The sequence below is a fragment of the Pagrus major genome, chromosome 23 (genome assembly GCF_040436345.1).
Source record: "Pagrus major chromosome 23, Pma_NU_1.0".
Taxonomy (NCBI): Eukaryota; Metazoa; Chordata; class Actinopteri; order Spariformes; family Sparidae; genus Pagrus; species Pagrus major.
The window spans coordinates 21,823,131-21,847,867 of NC_133237.1; the positions used below are offsets into that span (position 1 = coordinate 21,823,131).

Here is a 24,737-nt window from a genome sequence, read left to right on the forward strand (position 1 = left end):
TGCAGGCAGTGTGGCCCGATGGCAAAGACACCTGATCCACATCAGTCACTACCCACAAGAAAATCATCTTCATTAACACACACAGAGGACAAATGAAATAAAACTAAAGCATTTTTTAAAAATGTGTTGTTGTTGTTATTATTATTATTATTATTATTATTATTAGTAGTAGTAGTAGTAGTAGTAGTAGTAGTAGTAGTATTGTTATTATTATAGGATAGCATAACAGAAGAAGAAGAAAAAGGAGAAGAAGAAGAATTCGTTTTGTCCCCTGGGGGCAATTAAAGGCACGTGGAGTAGTTGTGCACAGACACAAACAAGTCAGCACCTTAAGTACACAAGTCTGCACGTTAAGTACACAAGTAAGCACGTTAGTTACACAGACACAAAACAAGCCAGATAGAAAAAAAATAGCCTAAATAAACTAAAAAAAATAAATATTTACAGTATTTACATGAGGTGCTAAGTAGCATTGAGGTAGTGTGGGTTGTGCATTAAGAGGCAGCAGTAAGTTAGTGAAGAAGAAGAAGGAGAAGAAGAAGAAGAAGAAGAAGAAGAAGAAGAAGAAGAAGAAGAAGAAGAAGAAGAAGAAGAAGAGGAAGAAGAAAAAAAGAAGCAGAAGAAGAAGAAGAAGAGGAAACAGAAACGGTTTATATGGATAATAAATATGATAATAAACAATGATTTTAAAAAGTATCATATATCATTATTGTATTATTGATCCGTGCTCGATGAAGTTTCGTGTAAAGCGCTGTCATGTCCGCCCCTCTGTGTAGGGTGCAGCACTGCGCTGGAGTGGATGTTCGCGCTACCTCAGAAACACCGACGAAGAAGAAGCAAAGGGCGGCCTTCAGCGACACAGCCTCAGCACATCCAGCCAAGTTATTTTAGCCATAACGAAAAATCACTTTCCCTCCTTTAAGATAACCGACGTGCGGTTTGTTTGGAATAAAGATCCATTCATGTAAGTACACACAGCGGCCGGCGTTAAATAAAACGGAGTGATATTTAGCAGCTCAGAGGCAGAAGCTAAACATCCACTGCTCGCTATTGTTTGCGTTGGGGGAACTAGTTTAACTTGGACATGCCTATGCTTTGTTAGGTTCAGTCTACTTCCTAGAAACTTAGCTGTCGGGTAGCGTCATGTAGCTGGTTAGGTCGGGGTGTTTCCAAGACCGGAGAAAACTGTCTCAGTTCATAGTACGTGTGTGTTTTGGTAGTGGTTAAACTATGTGAGCTACACATTGCTAACAGTTGCTAGCAGATGATGATTTGCTGACGAGAAGTCTACTCTCGGTGGTCCCAAGCCGCGGGTAACACACGTGCGCTAACTGTCATGAGCCCATTATCGGACAGCTCACTGTACGAGCTTCTTCCTCGACCGTAAAACTTCACTCAAAGGCTGTTTTAAGTCCTCGAGAATCGGGCAGGCGCCGTCAGGAAGTAGACGCGACTGTTTAGCGATGAAAGAAAAAACATGGTTTCTAGAATAAAGTTCATGTTGACTTTGCTGGCTGAAACGAGATGTGTGCAGCCGCCTGAAGCTAACATGATCAACCTATTCCTGACTCATGAGTTGTCACCCAGGTCTTAAATTTGAGTAAAGACATGAGGGGGAAATGGTGAAAACAACATTGGGTGTTGGACATCAGCTATGACGGAGCATGTTGACAGTTTGACTTGGCGGTTTTTACATCCTCCGACTTCAATCCTTCTTATCACAACGATAAACGGCGGATAATAACGTGAAATGCTCCTACACGTACTGCATGGGCACCGTGTGGGCACCGTATGTCGTGAAACGCTTGTATTTGCTGGAAAACAGACGGTAAAAGCTGAAAAATCAATCAGTACCATCGACATGATGTCCGATAATGGACCTCTCGTGTCCAGATGCTATGATTAAACAGTTTCCCTGGGCCAATAAGTTCACCCTTTATCGTCCCCAGCTTCAGAAATGTCACTGTCTGTGTGTTATTGCTTGTGGCACACGGTCAACAACTGTTTCGTTCACGTTATAAGCTCCCAAGCTAACAAAAGTGTTTCGCCTTAATTTCCGGAACTACACGTGTGTCGTCATTACTAAATGCGGAAGCTATAAACTGAGGGTTGGCAGGATCCTTTAGTATTACAACACTGAGCTTGTGATCTGTCAGCAACCAGTTGGACAGCCTGCTTATGGTGATTAATGATGATGAGCAAGGGGTGTTTTGATGTTGTTGTGTTTTTTTTTTCCCCCAGTGTTTGAAACAGTACTGTTAATCATCATTTCAGGTGCTGACTGAGGAGTGGATATCTAAACACGCAATCATGTCCGGAGCGTGTCAGGACAGAAGGATTCGCTGGCAGGAGATTCAGAAGGGCCTCCAGTTCATCCAGTAAGTGTTTTCTTTTAGGTCACTTGTTGTGAAAGTGCGGGGAATCTCCCCACGAAGCGACTGAATTTTACTTTTATTCCAGAGTTCGAAGAGTTTGACATTTGCTGCCTTGTTTTCATATCATCCTGTCTTTTGAAACATTGCAGAGGATAAACATCAGCTGGGATTTCTTTAGGATCTTATCAGTACATGTCTGCTGCTGTTGCCTGTGTTAAAACATGCTTGGCTACCTCCACGGACTGCATGATGCGAGAATGATTTGCCAGCCTGCGTTGTTGTTCGGATCAGCTGGGTGTCAGCGAGACAACCGATTGCTGGCTTTTAATGTTGGATATTTCCTGTTCTGGTCTGAGCTTTGTCTTCATGCATCAGGCAGACTGGCATTATGTTCACATGTTGTTTTAGAGCTATGCCAGGCAGCGCAGTGTTGCATCTCATCTAATCTGACAGGGCCTTTTATTGTCAAAACAAAAGTGATACTTAAAATACTGCTCTGTACAGTCAGCTTGAAACTTAACTGATGTATTGGTGTGTTGCGCTGTCACTTTAAAGGGTAACTCCACCAGTTTTCCACATAACAGTGTGTTTACATACCTTGGGGAGTACCACTACATACGTGAAAAAGTGGACGAAAACATTTTGTGGCTCTAGACGAAGCTGCATGAAGTCTGGTAAATTCCCAGAGGGATGTCACTCAGTGGTTAGGTTACCTTGTGGGTAATGTAGGCACCAGGTTTTGAAAGCAGTCCACTGGTCTAGCATTTCACTCCAAATGGTCTCATGGATAGTTTAAAACTAACCAGAGATATCACCATTATTATTCAATGCATTCTTCTTCCTTTTTAAAACCTGATGCCTACATTACCCACAAAGCAACTTGGCTATATGAGTGACATAACTGGAAGCAATTTATCAGATAACATGCGGTTTCCTCTCAAGCCACAAAAGGCTTTATACTACTTCCACATATGCAGATGTACTCCCGAAGACTTGTAAACATATTGTAATGTGACCCTCTAATGAGCCGTATCATATTAGTAAATACTAAGGACTCTTTGCAATCTACTAACCTAAAACCTGTAGACTAATAATTGAGACTAGAAATGTATCAGAATGTGAAGCAGCTGTTTTTTTTGCAGCTGATGTGAAAACAGGAAATGGATTAAGTCAGAACGTTTCATATGATTTTTAAAAACATAACGAGCTTGTGTTCATTGTGTTATCTGTAAGATGAATATACAGACTGCCTTTGTTTCGTGGCTGTTCATGAGTCTAAAAACGAGCTCAGCATGTCTCAATAGAAGTCCAGTATGCAAAAGAGGAAAGACGACTTTTAATGCCAGATAGCAGCTGAACTAGAAACTGGCACAACACCACAGCTGTACAGCGATCATTGCAAAAATTTTCCATCATGACATTCATTGGCCTGACCTTTGAATATGCTGTAGCTAAAACAAATCATCCACCCAATTCGGCAATGCACGGAATGATTAATAAATCTCATATTAATCTTGAGAGTGACTTCAGTTCTGTGTCAGCATACAGATGTTTTATATCTGTAGTATATAAACAACCATATTTACCTGGTTTTTATTATGTTTTGGTATAATTGGATACAGTACCCTTAATTTCAGAAATAGAAAACAAAATGTAACGATTATATATTTTCAAAGCTGAATTAAGTCTGTTTTTTTTTTCTTTTTGAGATAGAGAGAGTTAACGGCTGTTTACAGAACGTTGTCAGCAGCCAATGTTGTCAGCACCTGCACACACAGCAACACTGTAAACCACAAACACCACACACCTTCCTGTCTTGATGTCATGGGTTGTCTTAGGTTCAGAACCGGTTTGTTTTTTTATGACAATGCAGAACTTAATGCATAGTGTCACCTGAAGTGTTATAGATGGAGTCCAGATCAACCAAAATATACAACACACATAGAATAAATTCCCCTTAAGCTTTTTTAAACATTTGATTTGGTAGATATTATGATGTGTAGGATGACCAAATGATTAGTCAAGAAAATAATTGTGAGATTAATCTTTTCCAGTCCTACTTTTCAGTGACTTAAACTTTATTAACCCTGAATGTGTACCCACTTGTCACTCCAGTTTATGTGTGTTTCTTTTGCAGACACTTTTGTTTGTAACCTGAAACTCTTTTTGCTTTTAGATCAACCCTTCCGTTTCCTGGAAGTCAAGAGCAGTATGAGGTAAGCTATGTAAATGTTTTATTTTAAGTTTCCAGCTTCCGTCTTATATCAGCACCTGTCCTGTATTGAGGTACACTGATAGGTAAACTGATATAAGGACAATGATGGGGGCACAGGGAAGGCAACCTGTCATTTTTGTTTTTCAAAATAAACGTGTCTGAAAGAAAGGACAAACCAGCTTCACTCTTTATATTTTATACTGATGTGTGTCTCTTCAATTTCCAGGTGTTCATTAAGGATCTCGTGTGGAATCTATTTGGAGAAGGAAACGACGTGTTTAAAGAAGGGGAATGGACAAAATCCATTGAGATGTACACCGAAGCCTTGAGTATAGCAGACTATGCCGACTCAGAAGAAATCTGTGTTCCAACAGGTTTAATGGAAAAACTGTATGCAAATCGAGCTGCTGCGTACCTTAACATTGTTCCGGTAAGTAGGTGGTGACCGTCACACTCGAGTGTCTTCAGTTTCAGTCCCATTAGTTAGCGTTAACCATTGCCTGGTTTTGTTAGGACATGTCCTCCGCATATTGTGCTGTTGGTTCAGGGATGTGTCATAAATAACTGAAGTGTTGTCGAACATCTGATATTATTTTGTTTGATCTGCACTCTCTGAATAATTGATTGCATCACATCACATTTGCTGTTTTCCTGCCCTCGTCTAAGATGTACTGTGTGTTTTAAAGACTTATCTTTGATTGGCTTTGTAAAGTGCCAGTGTATTTTGTTGGACAAATTTTGATACATTCACATTTCCACCTGTCTAACTCAGGTGGTAACTGCATTATTTTCATGTGCACCAGAGTTCTGGTATTGTGCATGTTGGCTCACTAGCCATGTTTCCATAAAATGTCAAGCGAATTTTAAGCGAACTTTTGAAAGTTAGCAAAAAAATATAAGAAGTATAAGAGGATAACGCGGTGTAGGCTACGTGGCCACGTCACTCGTGGATTTGGAAGTAAGCAGAGGCTAGAGGTAAACAGACCAGGAGACAAAATGGAGAGAGGTCCTCAGGAATTACTTTCGATAGGGCAAGTTGTAATTGCTCTTGCATGTCAGCTAGCACTGGCCATGTTGCATGTTATCCGGAGACGACAAAGAAATGCAGTGATCATAATGCACGCAGCAGACAGCGGAAACAGCTGATCAGTCATGTGAGTTGAATGTTCGCTGTCAGAGTTTATTGGGCAAATCTGTGTCCATCAAAGAGTTTGCAAATTAACTCTGATTTGCAAAAGACAGAAACACCTCAAGCAATTGTACAAACTTTTTTGTGAATTATAGGAAGTTTTTTAGAATTTTGCCATTTCCATAAAATTTGAATACGATATTCTTCAAAATGCGCAAAATAATGCTTTATGGAAACACGGCTGCTGGCACACCGAAATGGAACAAAGCCAGCATTAATGCTAGTTACAAGCTAGACTTTGTCCAAGACAAAGAGGCATGCTATCCAAGACAGCAAATAAGCGTATTTCCTGAAAAGACAAACGGATCCTTTGTAAAGCAAAAACATTGTTGCTCTTAAAGGGTAACTCCACCAGTTTTACACATTAAAGTGTATTTACAGGTCTCGGGGAGTACTAAGGCATATGTGAAAAACGATAAAATCTTTGTGGCTCCAGAGGAAGCCGCATGTAATCTGATAAATTACCGCGTCTAGTGTTGTCACTTATTGGCTCAGTTGTATTGTGGGTAATGTAGGCAGCAGTTTTTTAAAACAAATGATCCAAAACAATACAGCAGGTATACTACATTATTATACTTGTATAGTATATAGTTTAATTATATAATTAAGCTATATACTACATTCATTGTACTTGTAGTATCATGTGATGAACAGTAACCACGTCCAAGCTCTGACACGTTTCAAGTGTCATGTTAAAGAACTGTTAATCATTTTATCAAAGGTGGTAAATAATGGGTCCATCAGTTCCAGTAAGATTAAGTCAGCGGCTGCACTCTCACATCCTTTTTACCTCCATATGCATTGCAGTGATAATCTCTTACATCTGTAACATCTGGTGTTTATTTGTTTATTTAAGGGATTCCCATTAGCTGTTGCCATGGCAATCAGCTAATCTTCCTGGGATCCACACATGACACTGAATACAATATAATACATTGCATGAAGAACATGAATTGCATTAAAATATATACAATTACATAAATATATATTAATATAAGTAGAAAAAAGACGAGCTTACATTTGATAGAAAAATAGAAAAACATCTGCACTCATATATAATTCAAAGCCAGTCAACACTGTCCCTACATTTGGGTAGAATACTAACTAAAAATAAATATATAAATATATATATATAATATATGTTTTAAAAGAATGAGAATCAAACAACTTGTGTGAAGCGACTCATTGTTATGGCTCTAAGACAGTTACTGGAAAGTCTGGTGTTGTGTTTCAGTCTGTTACTGCCGTTAATGGTTCGGTCGAATACAAATGTTGGCATCTCTGAGTTAATGGTACTGCTGAACATTGCAGCCATGTTTAAGGAAATTCTTCACTCGGTGGTGAGAGGTGTCATATGACCGAGCCACTGTTGGCAGAAAACGTCAATTTGTAGAAAATTGATGCTTTCAGAGGAACATTCCCTGTCTGTGTCTGGCTGCTTTGAATCATTTTACATGGCAGTGAAAAACACTCTGCTGTCCTCAGGGAGACCACACCCATACCTGAGACAACTCACTGAACATGTAAAGTCAATTTATGTTCAAAGAGGGGCTTCTTTGTTCTGTGTTCACTGTGTATTTTTCTAACTCTGGGACTTGTATTTGTTTTTTCCTAGGGACTGTATGACCAAGCACTAGAAGACTGTGAAAAGGCTCTCCAGTTGAATGAGGGGAACCACAAAGCGCTGTACAGAAAAGCAAAATCCTTGAAGGAGATGGGGAGACATCAAGAGGCCTATGAGGCTGTTGCCAAATGCTCTCTAGCAGTGCCTCAGGTAAGGTGTAACATCTGTGTGTTTTTATGTTATTTTATTAAAAGTGTGGTGGAAATCCACTCACTTTTCTGTCTCTGTGAATTTGACAAGATTCAAGAAAATAGCTGAAATGCTGTCCAGGCTGCCTGCAGGAAGAGCACACACCCAGTGGAGTCTAGGTCATTCTGGCGTGTTGCCTGAGTCCAGTGGCTGCATTACAAGATTAGCTCGACATTAAAAGACATTTGACTATTAGTGCACTACCTTTAGTTTGCATTTTAGATAAAACTGATGCAAGTGTAACTTTGGTGTAAGCAGCAGCTACATTTAATTTGCATTGCAGATGTCCCCCCTCAGGTTAAAAAGATGTTTTACTGCTGCTGCAGTGGTCAGTCCTAACTCATTACATTTCCATTCAGTTTGTCCTACAAATACAGAATTATGCCGACTTAAAAATTAGGAAAGCGGCATGTTTGACAGCTGTGTAGCTGTACTTTAAGAAGTGATGACCTCGCAGCTCCATCACACTGCATCACTCTCCTGGAGTCTTTAATGTAATCCTGTATATGGAGAGGAGTATCTGTCCGGATATGTTGTGGCAGGAACATTTTGACAGGGCTTAACTGACCTCCATCATCTCCAGTATTATGAAATACTGAAGTTTAAGCGCAGTTTTTCAGCCAACAACAGCACTTGGTATATGTTTGGCTCTTAAGTCTACACTGTGTGACGCTACTCAGGTGCAGCAGTTTGATGTGATGAGTTGCATTTTCTTGAGTGGACTGTGTAGATGCTGCAGTTGTTAAGTCAAAATGATAAAAATACATATTATAACTGCAACAATTGCTGGATTAATCAATTAGTTGTCAGCTCTTATATGAAATGCCAACTATTTTAGATAATTGGTTTAAGTAATTTTATAAGAAAAAAAGTCTAAATTCTCTAATTTCAGCCTCTTAAATGTGAATATTTTCTGATTTCTTTACTGCTCTAAACTGAATATCTTTTCGTTGTGGCCAAACAAGACATTTGAGGATGTCATCTTTCGCCATCTCACCATTTTCTGACCAGACAACTAATCGATTAATCGAGGAAATTATCAACAGTTTTATCGCCAATGTTAAACACCATTAGTTGCAGCCCTAACATATTCAAATCAAAGCATTTCTACCATTTGATGGCATAATAAAATGTACAAAAATCATATGTCTGGAGGGTTTAAATAAAAGTTGTTAATGTGTTTCCACAGGATTCCAGCGTCACACAGCTGACTCAGGACCTTGCCAAAATTTTGGGATTGAAAATCCGTAAAGCCTATGTAAGGAGTACGGTATGTTTGTGTTTCATGAATCAGTTATTATTATAACACATTTGAAACCGTGCTCTCAGATTTATGGCTTTTGATTATTGGTGGTTTCTGCTGTTCTTCCATAAAATAAAGATAGTCATAATTTAATGAAGATTAGAGTTTTATGTTTTTCATTTGTTTTAACAGCCTGCCTTGAATGTTTTGCGAGGATCAAGTTATCAAGATGCATCATGTGACAAGGTAAGACATGACTTTTCCACTACTTAATCTGAAATATGTATCTTTACTCTCCCAAAATGTCCTTCGCTGAATTTCTTTATTTCTTTTATTCAGTTTTCTCATGGGTCGTCTTCAGTTGAAGATATAGAAACGGGTACGTTTAATACTTTTTCAGCTTCTCGTTGATAATTAAAAATGAGCAGGACAACAGTCACTCACCGTGTTTTTCCCTGATGTGTTTTTAGAAGTGCCTCAGCTGACCCAGGATAGCTGTGTCGTGGCTCCAGTCCCGGCCCCAGTCCAACCTCCAGTATCGGTTCACTCGCCTCTAACAGAATCAGTGGTGGATGAACTTCCTCCCACTAACAATATCTCATCTGTGACCCCGTCTGAGCCACCAGGCTTCGAGTCTGTTAACCTGCCTGTGTCTGTACCCACGTCGGTTCCTCTTCCTGTGCCCACATTTGTTAACGGGTGCAGAACCAGTAAGCCTTGCCCGATTCTTCAGACCAGTCAAGATTTTGACGCGGACATCATCGGGGACGACCTAGATGATCTGCTGGACCAAGCTGGCCCCGAATCAGCCTTGGTAAGTGAGCTTAGTAGCTTATGAGCTTATTCCATCAATGTATTTGTATGCATTGCATTTTGAAGAACCGCATGAGAAAATGATGAAAATTTGAATTTCGCAAAAAAGTTTTGACGTGGTTTTTGAGTTATTCGCTAATCAGGAGATGGAAACCTCTTCTGGTTAAGTTCTGATCAATTAACTAATTGGTGACCAACCAGCTTTTTGTGCTCCGAATGAAGCTTCTGCTCGTTGCTGAAACAGAAATGTCATATTTCAATAAATTTTTGTGTTTTTCACGGTTTGACTGGCGCTACATCATCTTGTAGCAACCTCTTCTTCTGCGTTGGTATGATAGTGTTCGTACAGCAGAGTTGGCAGCACTTACTGCTTATCTCTCTGAACCAACTCATAATAATATAACAGTAGTGGATGGAAACAAGCATTCATTCACATTTTCTTTGCCAATTTTCCTCAAACTTAAATTACTTAAGATCGACACCTGGCTGTTGATGAATACATTTTAACAGCGTGTCGATATCTGGACTAGAGTGTGACTTATTTTGTGTCTCTCTCCAGGTCATACCGACAGTGAAGGGGCCTCTTCCTTTGCCAACCAGTATTGCCTCGGGCAGTTCCATGTCGAGTCCATTCCTGATGCCATCTCACATCAACCCATTTCTCCACAGCAGCGCCCAGCAGTGCACTGTAACTCTGCCCCCGCTGTATCACAAGTCAGGGTCAAGTGCGTATTTTGGTATGGACACTTTTGATGCCCTCCCTCCACCACTGGACTCCCTGGATAGTCTCAACATATCAGACTATAAAACGGGTATTTGTCTTTGTTACGTAGCCCGCTTAATCATGGGGTCACAATGAATATTGTACATATTGATTTTACAAACAATATCAGCTGACTGATATTTAACCTGCTTATTCATTTCATTTATTTAGTTTCTTATGTTTTTTTTTCTCCCCTCTGTCAAAAAAAGATTTTGCTCCGAGTCCATTCATTCCACAGGTAATTTTTGTTTATGGCATTAATAATTATGAGGTATTGTAGGTGAAGATGTGGTCACATGCTTATATTTTGTCATATTACATGTGTTTTTAACAGATGAACAATAATGAAACTCCGATGGGAATGGCTGTGGGTATGCCTGAAGTCAAGGGTCTTCTTCCTGCTGCTGTGGATTTAGCGAAGAACCCCTTAGCTGAAACACATGAATTCAAACAAGCGTGCTCGAGCTGCTACGTCAAAACTGGTAAGGATTGTTGTCACAGTCAAGTTGTGTGTGTGTGTGTGTGTCTGTGTGTGTGTGTGTGTCTGTGTGTGTCTGTGTGTGTCTGTGTCCAAGCTGTGGACTAATGTGTTATTTTATTTTTTTAATTATCCTCAGGGCCCGGTGTGTTGGATTACACACTTCATACAGAGGAGCATAAATGCAAAAAGGACGCTTTGCTCGGCAGAATCAAACATTCTCCAGACAAAACGTGGAAGCTCATTCGGCCCAGGCCAACAAAAACCCAATATGTCGGACCTTATTACATTTGCAAAGGTAACATTTATGATGTTATAACATTTTATTAATATTGACATGAACCACTTTCTTCCTTTTCTTTTACTGAAGGGCTGAAGAAGTAATCAAAATATTATCACTATTTATATAAAGGTCAATGTGTCATAGTGTTGTCAAACATATTGATATCGATTCCAATAACACCATTTGTGTTTTTTCACTCTTGTCTACGACAGTGAGTTGACTCGTGCGCCGCTGTAGTTCACACATCACCTCTTCCAGAAGTAAATTAACTTGGATGGTGTTCTTCTTAACACGCCGTACACAAGCCTTGTTATGTTTTATCTTTTTTGATACAAATCTAAAATGTTATGCCCTCAATGTTGCGACAGTTTTCCCTCGTGGTATCCTTCCTCAGATTAGGAGTCACCCCAACAGTGTTACTCGGTCTGCATACTTTCATCTCCTGAATATTAATCATCTTTGCCTGTCACTTACTCCGAACATCACTGCCATTCTCATTCACTCCCTGATTACATCCTGCATTAACTACTGCAGCTCTATTCTCTTTGCTCTCCCTTTCAAATGCCTTCATAAAACATCAGCTGGTCCTGAACTCTGCAGCCCATATCATTACCAGAACTCCGTCCATAGATCAAATAAGTCGGGTTCTTCAGAAGCTTCACTTGCTCCCACTGATTTTAAAATTCTGCCTCTCACCTTTAAGGCCCTTCATAACCCTCCTCCTCTGTATCTTTCTGAATCCCTTCATATATTCACGCCCTCCCACACTCAGATACTCTTCTGCCACCCAACTCACTACAGTGTCTCCCCACTTTACTACCATGTGGTCTTCGGTTTGTTTTTTTTTTGTACTTGATCTTGTCATTTGTCCTTGAATGCTCTGTTAGGTGTCTATAAATAAAATGTGTTCTTATTTATTATCATGGTATAGAGTATCGATCATGTGCTTCTCTACCTACCCTTATTTATTACTAGGGGTGTCACGAATCTGATATTAAATGATGTTTCATAGATCCTTTATTGATTTCTTTGAGAAGAGGGTTCACTCGTGGCAGGAGAAATTAACTGAACAGAAGTGATATCATTGCTAGAGATCCTTAGTTGATTTAATTAGGAAGACGGTTTACTCTGGACAGACTTGAGAAAATGAACTTTGTAACAAACTGATTTCTTTGTTTTTTTCTTTTTTTCTTCTTTTTTGCTGAATCGCTGAAGAGTGGTATTTTTTGTTGAACTCTGTAATCTTTATTTTTGTTGAATATTAATTGAACTTGCCGAACTCCAGCATACCAAAATGTTCCAATCAATGATTAGTTGATTTTAAGAAATCCAAATCTAAGTCTAACAGGAGCATAGCCGTCAGTGCTGAAAAAAGAAAACATTAATCAGAAGTCGAGTGGAGTTGTAACACTCCTTTTAATTACACATAAATATTCACATTAGTCAAGCAGCTTGTTGTTTCTGGCAACTTTTTTGAACGTTGCTGTTTTTGCACCAAAAAGTCATGTCGGCATAAAATCTGATTCTAAAATGTTGCTGGTGTTGTTTCAGAGGTGGCTGTTGGGAAAGAGTGCCTGTACCCTGGCCACTGCACATTTGCATACTGCCAGGAAGAGATTGACGTTTGGACTCTGGAGCGAAAAGGATTCATCTCCAGAGAACTACTCTTCGATCCCTACGGGCCCAACTCCAATGTCAGGTTGACTGTCCCCAAGATCTTACAGGAGCATCATGGGATATTCATGTTTCTCTGCGGAGTGAGTATTTAGTTTCTTATTTCAAAACTGGTATGACCTCCGTGACTGCAGCGGTGATGTTGTCAGTGACGCCCAATTGCAATATTGTGTTTCATTCCCATTGTGAGGAGAAGAAAATGTGCCCAACTAATTTGTAAATGGATACGTAGCAAGGAGGAGTGGAACAATTTCTTCTGCTGTCAAGACAACAGATGGTTGCTCACAATGAGCCACAACATTACTAAGCAGTGCTTTTGCTTTACCCAGAAAAATAAGGCCATTAAATTCAAAAATGTTAATGTGATAAATGGTATGTGAGAAATGCAATGCTGCGCTTTTCATTTTTTGCTTCTTTGTAATAAACATTGTTGTTTGGCGCTCATTAGCAGCTGGTGTACTTGGATCAGTTCTTATGGAGTTTTAGAGTGATGTTTGATGGTATTCCCCTGAAACTTGTGTCCCTGTCTGTCATTACTGTAGTAAATCTGCCCTGTTCTTATAGAGTTTTGACATTTTCCTAAAACATCTTGTTTAATTTGCAGGTGTGCTTTGATCACAAGCCCAGAATAATCAGCAAAACCAACAAAGATGACCCTTCACTCTGCTCTCATCCAGTGACGAAGCACGTCTTTGAGGATCATAAGTAAGTTAATCACATTTTACGGATCTGAATCCGGCTTCTCCCCCATGAAATTATAGTTTAAGCAATATATCTTGTGCAAATATGTGTGGAAATGAGAGCATGATACACTTGTACTGATTGTTTTCCTGCTCATCTTTAAGGTGCCTGGTCCACATTTTGAAGGAGAATACGGTCCGTTATTCCAAAATCAGACCCTTGATTCCTCAGTGTCAGCTGGATCTGTGTCGCCATGAAGTCCGCTACGGCTGCGTGAGAGAGGACGACTGCTTCTACGCCCACAGCCTCATCGAGCTGAAGGTCTGGATGATGCAGCACGAGCTCGGTAAGACAGATTTTTTTTTTAGAAAAACTGTTTGCCAAGGCTCTTCTAAAATGTTCCAATATGTCCCATTTACCAACACGAACACATTTTGTAGTATTTTTCCACTGTTACATTTTTTCTTTTACTTTTTTTTCTCATCATAGGTATGACTCATGAAAGTATTGTCCAGGAGGCAAAGAAGTTTTGGAATGCAACAGCATCGTTGCAAGGAGCCCAGGTAAGCCCAACAGCAGGACTCTGGTCCCTGATTCTACAGGTTTATTGTAACATTTCCTAATTTGATTGTCGATCTGAGGTTGCCTTTATTACAGCTAATTGACTTTGACTTCAATAAGATAATTCTTTTCACTAAATTACTAAAGTCCTTTGTCTGCTGACTGGCCAGAAAAAGAATTAGATTTGATTTTGCTGATTGCAGAACAGAATCTGATCATTGGATAAAGCCAGGTTCAAAATTCTGCTTTCATTTTGTTGGCATATTAGTCATCGTTTTTTAACAGAGGGAATTATGGACAGCTCTTTATATCAATCCACAATCAGAAAATACTGTCAACTGCCATAAAAAAACATGTTTTTGCCATGTTTTAATGGATAAAATGTAATATAAATCAAAATACAGGAAGGTTTGGTGTATGTTAGTGCTACTGAAGTTGAGATTTCTGGCTGAGGGTCTGAGACGTATTTGCATATAACTCTGGAACAGAAATATGATCTAAAATAAACAACTTCTGTGTTCTGGATGTTTTCTTTCCACTGGAGTGGAAGAAGACAGGAAAAATAGCTCAAAATCAGCCAGTGTCTCCCTTGATTGATGTATTTTTCTATCACTGTTGCTTTCTGTTGATCACAAAGATTTTAACCAGATTTAAATGATTTTTTATCAGCAGCTTTCAAGTGTACAAAGGAGATTTGGGCCTCCAAATCTGAAGATGATGTTTGTCTGTGGCCAGTGCTGGAGAAATGGCCAACTCAGCGAGGCTGACAAAAACAAGAAGTATTGCTCAGCCAAGGCACGACACACGTGAGTATTACAGGGTCTCCAACATGTGAAATGTGAACAGGAGGTGAATTAACAAGTTACACAGTGCAATACAATACATACACACAAACTGAGTCTCTGTTTTTCTGTCTCAGGTGGGCAAAAGACAGGCGGGTGGTGCTTGTAAGTTCCCATGAAAGGAAAAAGTGGACAACAGTCAGACCACTTCCAACCAAAAAACCCATCCCGTCTCAGTTCGAGGTATGTGTCAAAGCTTCTCTTATTTTTACCCCAAGATACTTTGTTTTTTTTGTTTACCAAATAATTTCTCTTTCTCAGATTTGCATGCACGTGACAGCTGGCAAAAAGTGTCAGTACATCGGGAATTGCACATTTGCTCACAGTGTAGAAGAAAGAGACCTTTGGACCTACATGAAGGAAAACAACAGTGAGTTTGTCAAGGAGATTGGCTCTGCTCCTTGGTAGAATTTAATTAGTAGAATGTAATTAGTATGTGATGCACTAGAAGCGATCACACTCATTTTATCCCCTCATTTAGTTCCAGATATGGATCAGCTTTATGAGCAGTGGCTGCAGTCTCAGAAGCCTGGCTGGGGTGAAGAGACCTCCAATAACTCTGTTCGGGAGAACGGCAAACAGATCCACATGCCAACGGACTACGCTGAAGAAGTGGTGAGTTTCAAAGTCCAGCAAGAATGACGCAGTGAGCCACAGCCAGCCGTTTGCATGCACAAAATATTTTGTTTTTTTGCACTTTTTCCAAAACCGTATTCCTACAAACCAGTTTACATGGCTGACAAAAATTAATATTCCTGTTGACATGCAGTTGTGTTTACTAACATATCGTTTATCATAATCGATATGGAAAAGTGGAACAGCTGGAGCTGTTTGTGCCATTTAGCTTTCTTGCATCAAAATAAAATTCTTGTAAGTTTTCTACCGTCACTCACCGATCCTCACTCAGCCAAGAAAACTCTCCCCAGTCACCCACGACAAACATTCCCGTGTCGGGTTTAAGAGTCTTCGTTTTATCGAAATTGGTTCAAATGTGAACGGTACCCAACCCTAAAACTAGTGATAATAATAAACTTTATTTCTTTACTTCACAGAATATTGTGTCATACAGTACAAGAGAGACAAATGAAACAAATAAAGTGCAATAAAATCAGATGCTTCGCAAAATACAATAGTGGTGCAAAGAGCAGTAAACTATATTAATAGAAATTGTCAGTTATATGTTCTGTTATTGTGTTAAAGGATCCTCGGGGTTAACCGTAAACATACATGTGACCGTGTGTTGTAAACTTGTAAAATTCTGAATGTGCTGTTTGTCCAGAGACTGTTCCTAAAACCAGAATAATATCTGCATATCTCCATGTCTTAATCGGCAAATTATATATTTGGAATGTGGCCTAATTGTGAATATCCAAAGGGAATATGCTGTTAACATGAGTCGTATCCAATTGAGAATATTGTCATAATTAGAAAAACAGTGGAATGATATCAATGCTTTTGTGTGGTGATGATCAAAGTAATCAAGGTTAGTGTACAAACTGTTCAGTGGAATTTAGCTGAGACTGGATATCTAAGAAGTATGTTTAATTTGTGTTGCACGTGACAAAATGTAGATTTTCTGTCTTAGTTTGCAGTTTAGTTTTTATCAGTTTAATATCTTAAAGTGTTAAACACCACCTCATTAGCAGCTGCATTTATTGCTTTTGGTGGATAATCTTTTAGTTGTCGGAATCTGTTGATGCAGTAAAAAACTATTAGTGCCTAATGATGAAATCGTGTCAACATTTCGATAAAATCTTGCTGTTTTCCGAGTGATGAAAAATAATCAGTGATTAAGAAACAGGCGGTAATTAGTCATCTGTGTAAATGTGATTACTCTGTGTGTTTTTTGCAGGCTGGCAATCACTGTTGGCTGTGTGGTAAGAACTGCAACAGCGAGAAACAGTGGCAGCAGCACATCACTTCAGAAAAACACAAAGACAGAGTTTTCAACTCTGAGGATGATCAGAACTGCTGGCAGTATCGATTTCCCACAGGCACTTTCAAAGTTTGTGAGAGGTGAGATGAGTCACAGAACGCTGCATGTCTGTGGTTACCAGGCTGTTTCCAGCAATTTTTTTGACGGTTGACCTTGTGTTCTGGCAGGTTCCTCAAAGGCACGTGCACAGAGGATGACTTGTGTAAGCTGGCACACGGGGAGCAGGAACTAAAAGAGTGGATGGAGCGCAGGGAATTCCTTTTGATGAAACTTGCCAAAGCCAGAAAAGACCATCTTATAGCACCAAATGACAATGACTTTGGAAAATACAGTTTTCTGCTTAAAGACATTATATAATGATGTGATGACAATGCTCGTGCTCACTTGCAAATAATGCAGTATTCAAACAGTAAGGTGATCCTTTAAAGGGCCTCTGAGGTGCACAGGAAATTAGCCTGATCACAGCATGATTTTAAAGAGGGTGTTCAGGACGGGCCCTCTGATTGGTGGCTGGTTTACTCTGATCTGAACTGCAGGAGTGTTATCGTTAACAGCACATAGACACTTGAAGCTTTGCTATGCACCGTTCGGTAGAATATCTGAGGCTGGTGATGAGAATGGCATGTGTAAACCTTGATCAGAGACGTGTTCTTACAGTTGACCTAAAAACAAGTAATTTCTTTTCATAAGCATTTTCTTATATGTTAATGATCTTTACCCTTCAATAAGTTTCAAGTATTGAATACTTAAATTGAGAGTTCAGTTGACATTCACTTTCCATTTATCTAATAGTGTTACCAGTGTAATGGGCACCACAAGAAATAAAGCTTCTTTTTTAATCTGTGTTTAAACTGCTGCGTGTTTTATTTCACTTCTGTAACCGGTGGTGGGCTTCAGATCTGTTCCTTCATTAAATGCAGTAATAAAACACTTTAAAAGGTATTTATGTGTACTGCAAGTACTCAATGCAGAAACCCCCTTGTATATGTTGTTCTATATATCATATTGTTACTGAAGCTTCATATGTAAGCAGCTTAACCATGGAGCTGGTGGAGGTGAAGCTACTTTTACACAGTTTGGTAGTTTTATCTGTAATAGTTGAGATCTTACAGACTCATTTGTTATGATTGTAATACTTCTCTGCAGAAATCAAGATAAAGCGTAACATGTCCTGTAATAAAAGGGTTAGGTCTCAATTTGTGGATCCTGATACAGTATTTAGAAATATTTAGATTCAGTTTTTAGTAAAGAAACGTAGGCAGAGTACTTGAAAACCTGAGTCTTTAATATTTGTAAAACCATCCTGCATCTGATATTCAAGTCATTACAAAGATAATGGAAGCAGAAGACATTTCTAAAGTTAATATACAAGATGCATCGGTATCCTATTTTTCTTACCAAGCACAAAAATTTCAATTCTAGTGATAATTTAAAGCGACAAAACACCCATAAATCAAAAATACATATTTTTCCTCTTACTTGTGATGTTATTTATCCATCTAGATTGTTTTGGTGTGAGTTGCTGAGTTTTGGAGACGTCTGCCTTCTCTCTAATGTAATGGAGCTAGATGAGAGAAAACTCAACAACAATGTCTCTCCCCAGAAACCATGAGCTGGTTACTCAAGATCATCCACAGACTTTGTCGTGAGCAGTTTCTGTTTTCTTTCCATGTCACGAGATTCGTGCTCATGACACATGTTTTCTTCTGTGAGCTGACAGATAAAGAAAACATAACCAGGTCATAATTTCTGGAAAGAGACATTGCTGTTGAGATTTTCAAATGTTTTATTTTTTTGGTGCTTTGATAAATAGCAAAACAGAAAAGAGGAAAATGTTTTTATTTTTATTGTTATTGTGAACTGTCCCTTTAAGGACGATGGTTGGAGAGATCATTTCTTTAGCTGGATAAGTTATGTTTTCATTGTGTGTTAGCGATTGTCCCGAGGCAATGCACTGCAGATACGACAGCATAAACACATTTATAAATCCAGCAGTGAGGCCAACAGCTCCACTTCTGTAGGAGGAAGAGCCACATGGGAAATAACTTGTGTTATTCAAGCGTCACACATCACAGTGTAAATACTGTTTCCTCGTGTCAGAGTCTTTGTCACTCTTGCATCACGCCTCCCGGTCACAAGCCTGACATCTTCGGAGATTGTGCTGCTGCTGCTCAGTCCTGCGACATAGTTTTTCCATTTGTCAAGAATCAGTCGAACAGTGCAAACCCAGCTGGATACGCGTGACAGGAGCAGGTCGTCCTGCTGCCAGCGAATGCAGCATTTCCACCGGCGGCTCTCTGCATTCAGGCCAGCAGCCGCTGCAGCTCCTCCACCTCCAGCTTCCACATCCGTCTGTGAAGCGCGGCGAGCTCGGAGAGGTCTGCCATCTTCACGGCACGGATGACTGGCTCCGGGGAGATGGCCTGGATGACACCCATCACCATGACATATTTGCCTGTGAAAAACAGCAGCAGGTGGTCGATTGTTCAGTGACAACAGATTCAAGGGAACAAGGACGGGGATGGCAGGGAGATGTGACTGTTTGTCAGAGGAAGATATTCATGGGCAGTCATTATTTTGAGGCCTCATGTTCCTGCTTTAGGAACACACATTTGTCATACTCAGGGCTGGTTGGGGCAGATTTTCATGTAAATAAGCCCAGAATGAATGATTAGACGGCAGACTGCGCTGTGGTCTGATGTCCATGTTATAAAGTAATATACACATCACCACACATTTACATTTCAGTATTTATCTTATTCTGCCCTTGAGCTGCTGTAACCTGAAGTATCCCTCTGCGGGCTCAATAAAGGATTATCTTTATTTAAAAGCCCTGCCTTTATCTTTAATTGTTAAACTACAGTCATACTTCAGATTTTAAGCTTATGAATTTGCAGTGTTTTAAAGCCTGAACAGACTCACAGCTGACTATATTGATTGTCTTACATGGGTGTAAATAATAACATTAACAATGTTTGCGGTCTATTTAGTTTGAACAGCTCCAAGTTCCTCAGTGACACAGCTTAAACTGAGGATGTGTCGCTTAAGAGGAGACTACAAGTGATTAGAGCTGCAACGACTAATCGAGCAATTATTCTCTTGTTTGTGAGGATTGTTTTTTTATTTTTTTTTTACTGTAAATTGAATAGGCGATGTTTGAGTTTGGGACTGTCGGTCATTTGAAGACGTGACCTTGTACTCTGGGAGGGACATTTTAAATTATGAATCAATTGACTAAGAAAATAATAAGCAGATTGCACAATAATGAATCAATGACTGAAACTATCTGAGACCACTTGACAAACAGTGGGCCTGGTCTTCAGTCATTTGCAATATGGAGCATGAATGTAAAAAGAAAATACAGAAATAAGTCTGTGGAAATGAACAGGTGTTAAAATTAAAAAGGAAACAATTCAGATATAAATACAGTAATAAATACTTAAATCAATACATTTCCAAAATGAATACATTAATAAATACAATGGAAATTTAAATACGGAAGTAAATACATTGGCAAATTAAGAAAAATATATGAACTTAAATTAATGAATGCCTAACACTACTTCTGGTGGATTTAAAGGCACGTTCACTCTGCTTTACTTACCCTGGGACAGACACGGTTTGCCTTTGGGGATGTTGTTGACACCCTGAACAGCAAACGTCCCCGTCTCATCCATCAGCAGGACGGTGTTTCTGTCCAGCTGCAGCTCCAGGACTGTCCCCTGCATCCACACCAGAGACACCAGCAGAGCGCGGCCCCCCCGCAGCCGCACCGCAAACGTATCCCCGCTGTCGGCCGTCCCGCTCCCCTCCGCCGCCCTCAGCTGACCGGACAGCACTTTAACGGGCGGCGGCCGTTTCCTCTCCCCGGTTGTCTTCAACATTACCGACCTCTGCTGTCTTCCAGCGGGGATCCTTCAGGCTCCTGCAGGGCTGAGGAAGGAGCTGCCCGCTTCCCGCCAAATATTTCATCATTCCGGAAGTTGTGGGCGTGTCTGTCAGACAGCAACAACTTTAGTTCCGGTGCGGAATCTTTCACAGTAAAAGCATCACCTCAGGCTCTGAATGTGAGAACAACTTATTGAGAACAATTCTGTTCTGCTGTAGGGAGTCAACTTATGGAAATGTTTGTTATTCGATTATTATTATTATTATTATTATTATCTTCTGTGTTTATGACTTGAGAACTGGGGAAAAAAGTTTGAGGTAAAAGTAAAAAAAAATTTCATCTCTGAAAACAATTGAAAACATTTTTTTTTGTCTTTCAGAAGAAAAAGTTTCATGTCTGAAACCAGGTGGCATTTTTTTTCTCCTGAAAAAAAAAACAAACACTTTTTTCTCCTGAAAAATAAATGTTTTTTAGTTTCAAAAATGTTTTTCACTCACAAATGTATTATTATTGTTGTTATTTTTTTAATGCTGATCCATTTTCTGAATCTGATCTAATTTCTCTCTCTCCAGTGTTTATGACTTGAGAACTAGTGGGAAAAAAAGTTTAAAAAAATTCCATCTGTGAAAACACGTGAAAAAAAAATTTCTCCTGAAAACAACTTTTTTTTTCTCCTGAAAAAAATTTGGGGTTTTTTTGGTGATCCATTTTCTAAGTCTGATCTAATTTTTTTTCTCTCCAGTGTTTATGACTTGAGAACTGGTGAAGTAATTGTGTTTTTCCATCTGTGAAAACATGGAAAAAATTTCAGAAGATTTTTTTTTCTTGCTTTCAGAAGAAAAAATAATTTCATGTCTGAAAAAAAGTTTTTCACTTTGTTTCTAAAAATGTTTTCTCCTGAAAAAAACAAACATTTTTTTCCTGAAAAAAAGTTTTTTTCTCCTGGATAATTTTTTTCCCTTGTTTCTTATTTTATTTATTTATTATGCTGATCCATTTTCTAAGTCTGCTCTAAATTGTTTTCTCTCCAGTGTTTATGACTTGAGAGCTAGTGAAAAAAAAGTTAATTTTTTTCCATCTGTGAAAACACGTGAAAAAAGATTTTCTCCTGAAAAAACTTTTTTTTCTCCTGAAAAAATTTGTTTTTTTTTGGTGATCCATTTTCTAAGTCTGATCTAACTTTTTTCCCTCTCCTGTGTTTATGACTTGAAAACTGGTGAAAACTAAGTAATTGTGTTTTTCCATCTGTGAAAACGTGAAAATGTTGAAAAAATTTCAGAAGAATATATTTTTCTTGCTTCGCTCGATTTGCTTACCCAGCTGTCCAGGAATGATATTAATATTATTAATTAGTATTTTGTGTGCACATTATACCTACTTTGTGGCCACAAATTAGTATTTTGTGCGCTTGTTATACTTATTTTGTGGCCACGAATTAGTATTTTGTGCGCATGTTATAGCTATATTGTGGCCACAATTTAATTTTTTTTTGACCATGTCATGTCTGGGGCTCCGTAGTTTATGACTTGAGAACTGGTGAAAACTAAGTAATTGTGTTTTTCCATCTGTGAAACCGTGAAAATGTGGAAAAAATTTCAGAAGAATTTTTTTTCTTGCTTTCAGAAGAAAACAATATTTCATGTCTGGAAAAAAGTTTTTCACTTGGTTTCTAAAAATATTTTTTCTCCTGGATAATTTTTTTTTTCTTGTTTCTTATTTTATTTATTTATTATGGTGATCCATTTTCTAAGTCTGCTCTAAGTTGTTTTCTCTCCAGTGTTTATGACTTGAGAGCTAGTGAAAAAAAAGTTAAATATTTTTTCCATCTGTGAAAAACACATGAAAAAAAAGTTCTCCTGAAAAAACTTTTTTTTGTCCTGAAAAAAATGTGGGTTTTTTTTGGTGATACATTTTCTAAATCTGATCTAATTTTTTTTCTCTCCTGTGTTTATGACTTGAGAACTGAAAGAAATTTCAGAATAATTTCTTTTTCTTGCTTTCAGAAGAAAAAAAATATTTCATGTCTGAAAAAAAGTTTTTCACTTGGCTTCTAAAAATGTTTTCTCCTGAAAAAAAACAAAACATTTTTTTCCTGAAAAAGTTTTTTTTTTCTCCTGAAAAAACAGGTTTTTTTATCTCCTGAAAAAAGTTTTTTTTTCTCCTGAAAAAAGTTTTTTTTTTCTCCTGAAAAAAGTTTTTTTTTCTCCTGAAAAAAGTTTTTTTTTTTCTCCTGAAAAAAGTTTTTTTTTTTCTCCTGAAAAAAAAGTTTTTTTTTCTCCTGAAAAAAAAGTTTTTTTTTCTCCTGAAAAAAAAGTTTTTTTTTCTCCTGAAAAAAAAGTTTTTTTTTCTCCTGAAAAAAAAGTTTTTTTTTCTCCTGAAAAAAAAGTTTTTGTCTCCTGGATAATTTTTTTTCCTTGTTTCTTATTTTATTTATTTATTATGGTGATCCATTTTCTAAGTCTGCTCTAAATTGTTTTCTCTCCAGTATTTATGACTTGAGAAATAGTGAAAAAAAGTTAAATATTTTTTCCATATGTGAAAACACGTGAAAAAAAATTTCTCCTGAAAAAACTTTTTTTTTTCTTGCTTTCAGAAGAAAAAATATTTTCATGTCTGAAAAAAAAAGTTTTTCACTTGGTTTCTAAAAATGTTTTCTCCTGAAGAAAGTTTTTTCTCCTGAAAAAAAAGTTTTTTTCTCTGGAAATTCTCTCCCTCGTTTCTTATTTTATTTATTTATTATGGTGATCCATTTTCTAAGTCTGATCTAAATTGTTTTCTCTCCTGTGTTTATGACTTGAGAGCTAGTGAAAAAAAGTTGTTGTTTTTTTCCATCTGTGAAAACACATGAAAAAAAAAAAATTCGCCTGAAAAAATTTTTTTCCTCCTCTCTTCAAGTTCCCTATCTTTTGCCATCTGTAAAAACATTTTCCTCTGGAATAAAACAAAAAGATTTTTTCAAATTTTCACAGATGGACATTAAGGAACTTAGAGAGATTATCCTGGCAAAGCTGTTTTCCCACCAGTTCTCGTCATAAACACAGGAGAGAAAACAATTTAGAACAGACTTAGAAAATGGATCACCAGGAAATAAAAATTCTTCACTTGCCCCCAGGGCCTCCGTATGAAATAGTTTTTTAGAAAACTATTAACTACCTACAGTTTTGTCTTCTTGGATTACTTTTCAGCTTTTGCCATATACAGTATGACACAAAAGTCCAACGTTAAAGAGTTGCAAGTCATAGCTTTACATTTTTACTCCATATTGGATTTTAACATTAATGCTGTAGTTGTTATTAAGGTGGAATGAGATTTTAAAAAAACAAATTTAACTATTTTTTTTTCTTTTTCATCAGTTTTAGCAATTAAAGTCTCAACAGTGGTGTGGTCTAATGGTAAAAAGCAAACAGATCCAACCCCCTTGATGAATGCTATTCAGGAAAATAATGCTTTCATTATAACAAAATGAACGGGCAGGTTGTACTACTAATTAAAAAGCAGATAAACAGAAGCTGCTTTTGACCACGCTTTCATTTTTAAATTACAAAACTGTTTATTTATGTTTTACTCTCTTGCACTAATATTCCAATAAACCCTGCAAGTCATACGTAGATGCACGGAAATACTTTTCATTTTTATCACCCCAGTAATGACCAGTGAAATAAGGCTGTTTGAGAAACAAAACTTTTATGTTTATCATTTCTGGCATTCTGCTGGATAAAGCACTTTATGTGCAATACATTGAAACCAAGTAGAATACAGCTCTATGGTCTGCCACCAAGATCAAGCACTCGGGTCATAATACTCAAAGTTATGTTTAACATAAGCCAAACACTATAGATCAGAGCAGGCCTGATAGGCTTAAAGATAAATACAGACAAATTATGGGGGGAAAATATGCTGCAGTCAGCAAGGAAACTGCTACTTGGAAGTTTTATTTCTTAGCGAGACAGATGTTCAAAGTTCTGGGGTGTCCAAGTCTGGA

General features: G+C 38.2%; 2 protein-coding genes across 3 annotated transcripts; one reads left to right on the plus strand and one right to left on the minus strand.

The window, feature by feature from the left end:
- Positions 1-616: 616 nt before the first annotated feature.
- On the plus strand, positions 617-17,709 carry zc3h7a (zinc finger CCCH-type containing 7A). 2 transcript variants are annotated; one of them, XM_073494298.1, is made up of 23 exons: positions 617-964; positions 2,275-2,378; positions 4,552-4,591; positions 4,817-5,020; positions 7,395-7,553; positions 8,782-8,862; positions 9,028-9,081; positions 9,175-9,214; positions 9,306-9,649; positions 10,208-10,460; positions 10,621-10,649; positions 10,746-10,893; positions 11,029-11,187; positions 12,724-12,929; positions 13,451-13,551; positions 13,692-13,873; positions 14,017-14,090; positions 14,761-14,894; positions 15,008-15,113; positions 15,192-15,300; positions 15,412-15,545; positions 16,783-16,946; positions 17,034-17,709. In XM_073494298.1, exons 2-23 carry the CDS (start codon positions 2,311-2,313, stop codon positions 17,221-17,223), a joined length of 2,979 nt encoding a protein of 992 aa, XP_073350399.1. In that variant the 5' UTR covers positions 617-964; positions 2,275-2,310; the 3' UTR covers positions 17,224-17,709. The 2 variants fall into 2 exon arrangements, with proteins under 2 accessions (XP_073350399.1, XP_073350398.1); XM_073494297.1 differs by having other exon boundaries at positions 829-964; positions 14,758-14,894.
- A 421-nt stretch (positions 17,710-18,130) lies between these two features.
- On the minus strand, positions 18,131-20,812 carry rmi2 (RecQ mediated genome instability 2). The gene is made up of 2 exons (XM_073494862.1): positions 20,471-20,812; positions 18,131-19,321 (listed from the first exon to the last, which is right to left on the minus strand). The coding sequence occupies exons 1-2, from the start codon at positions 20,748-20,750 to the stop codon at positions 19,170-19,172; spliced, it is 432 nt and encodes a 143-aa protein (XP_073350963.1). The 5' UTR covers positions 20,751-20,812; the 3' UTR covers positions 18,131-19,169.
- Between the last annotated feature and the right edge of the window lie 3,925 nt (positions 20,813-24,737).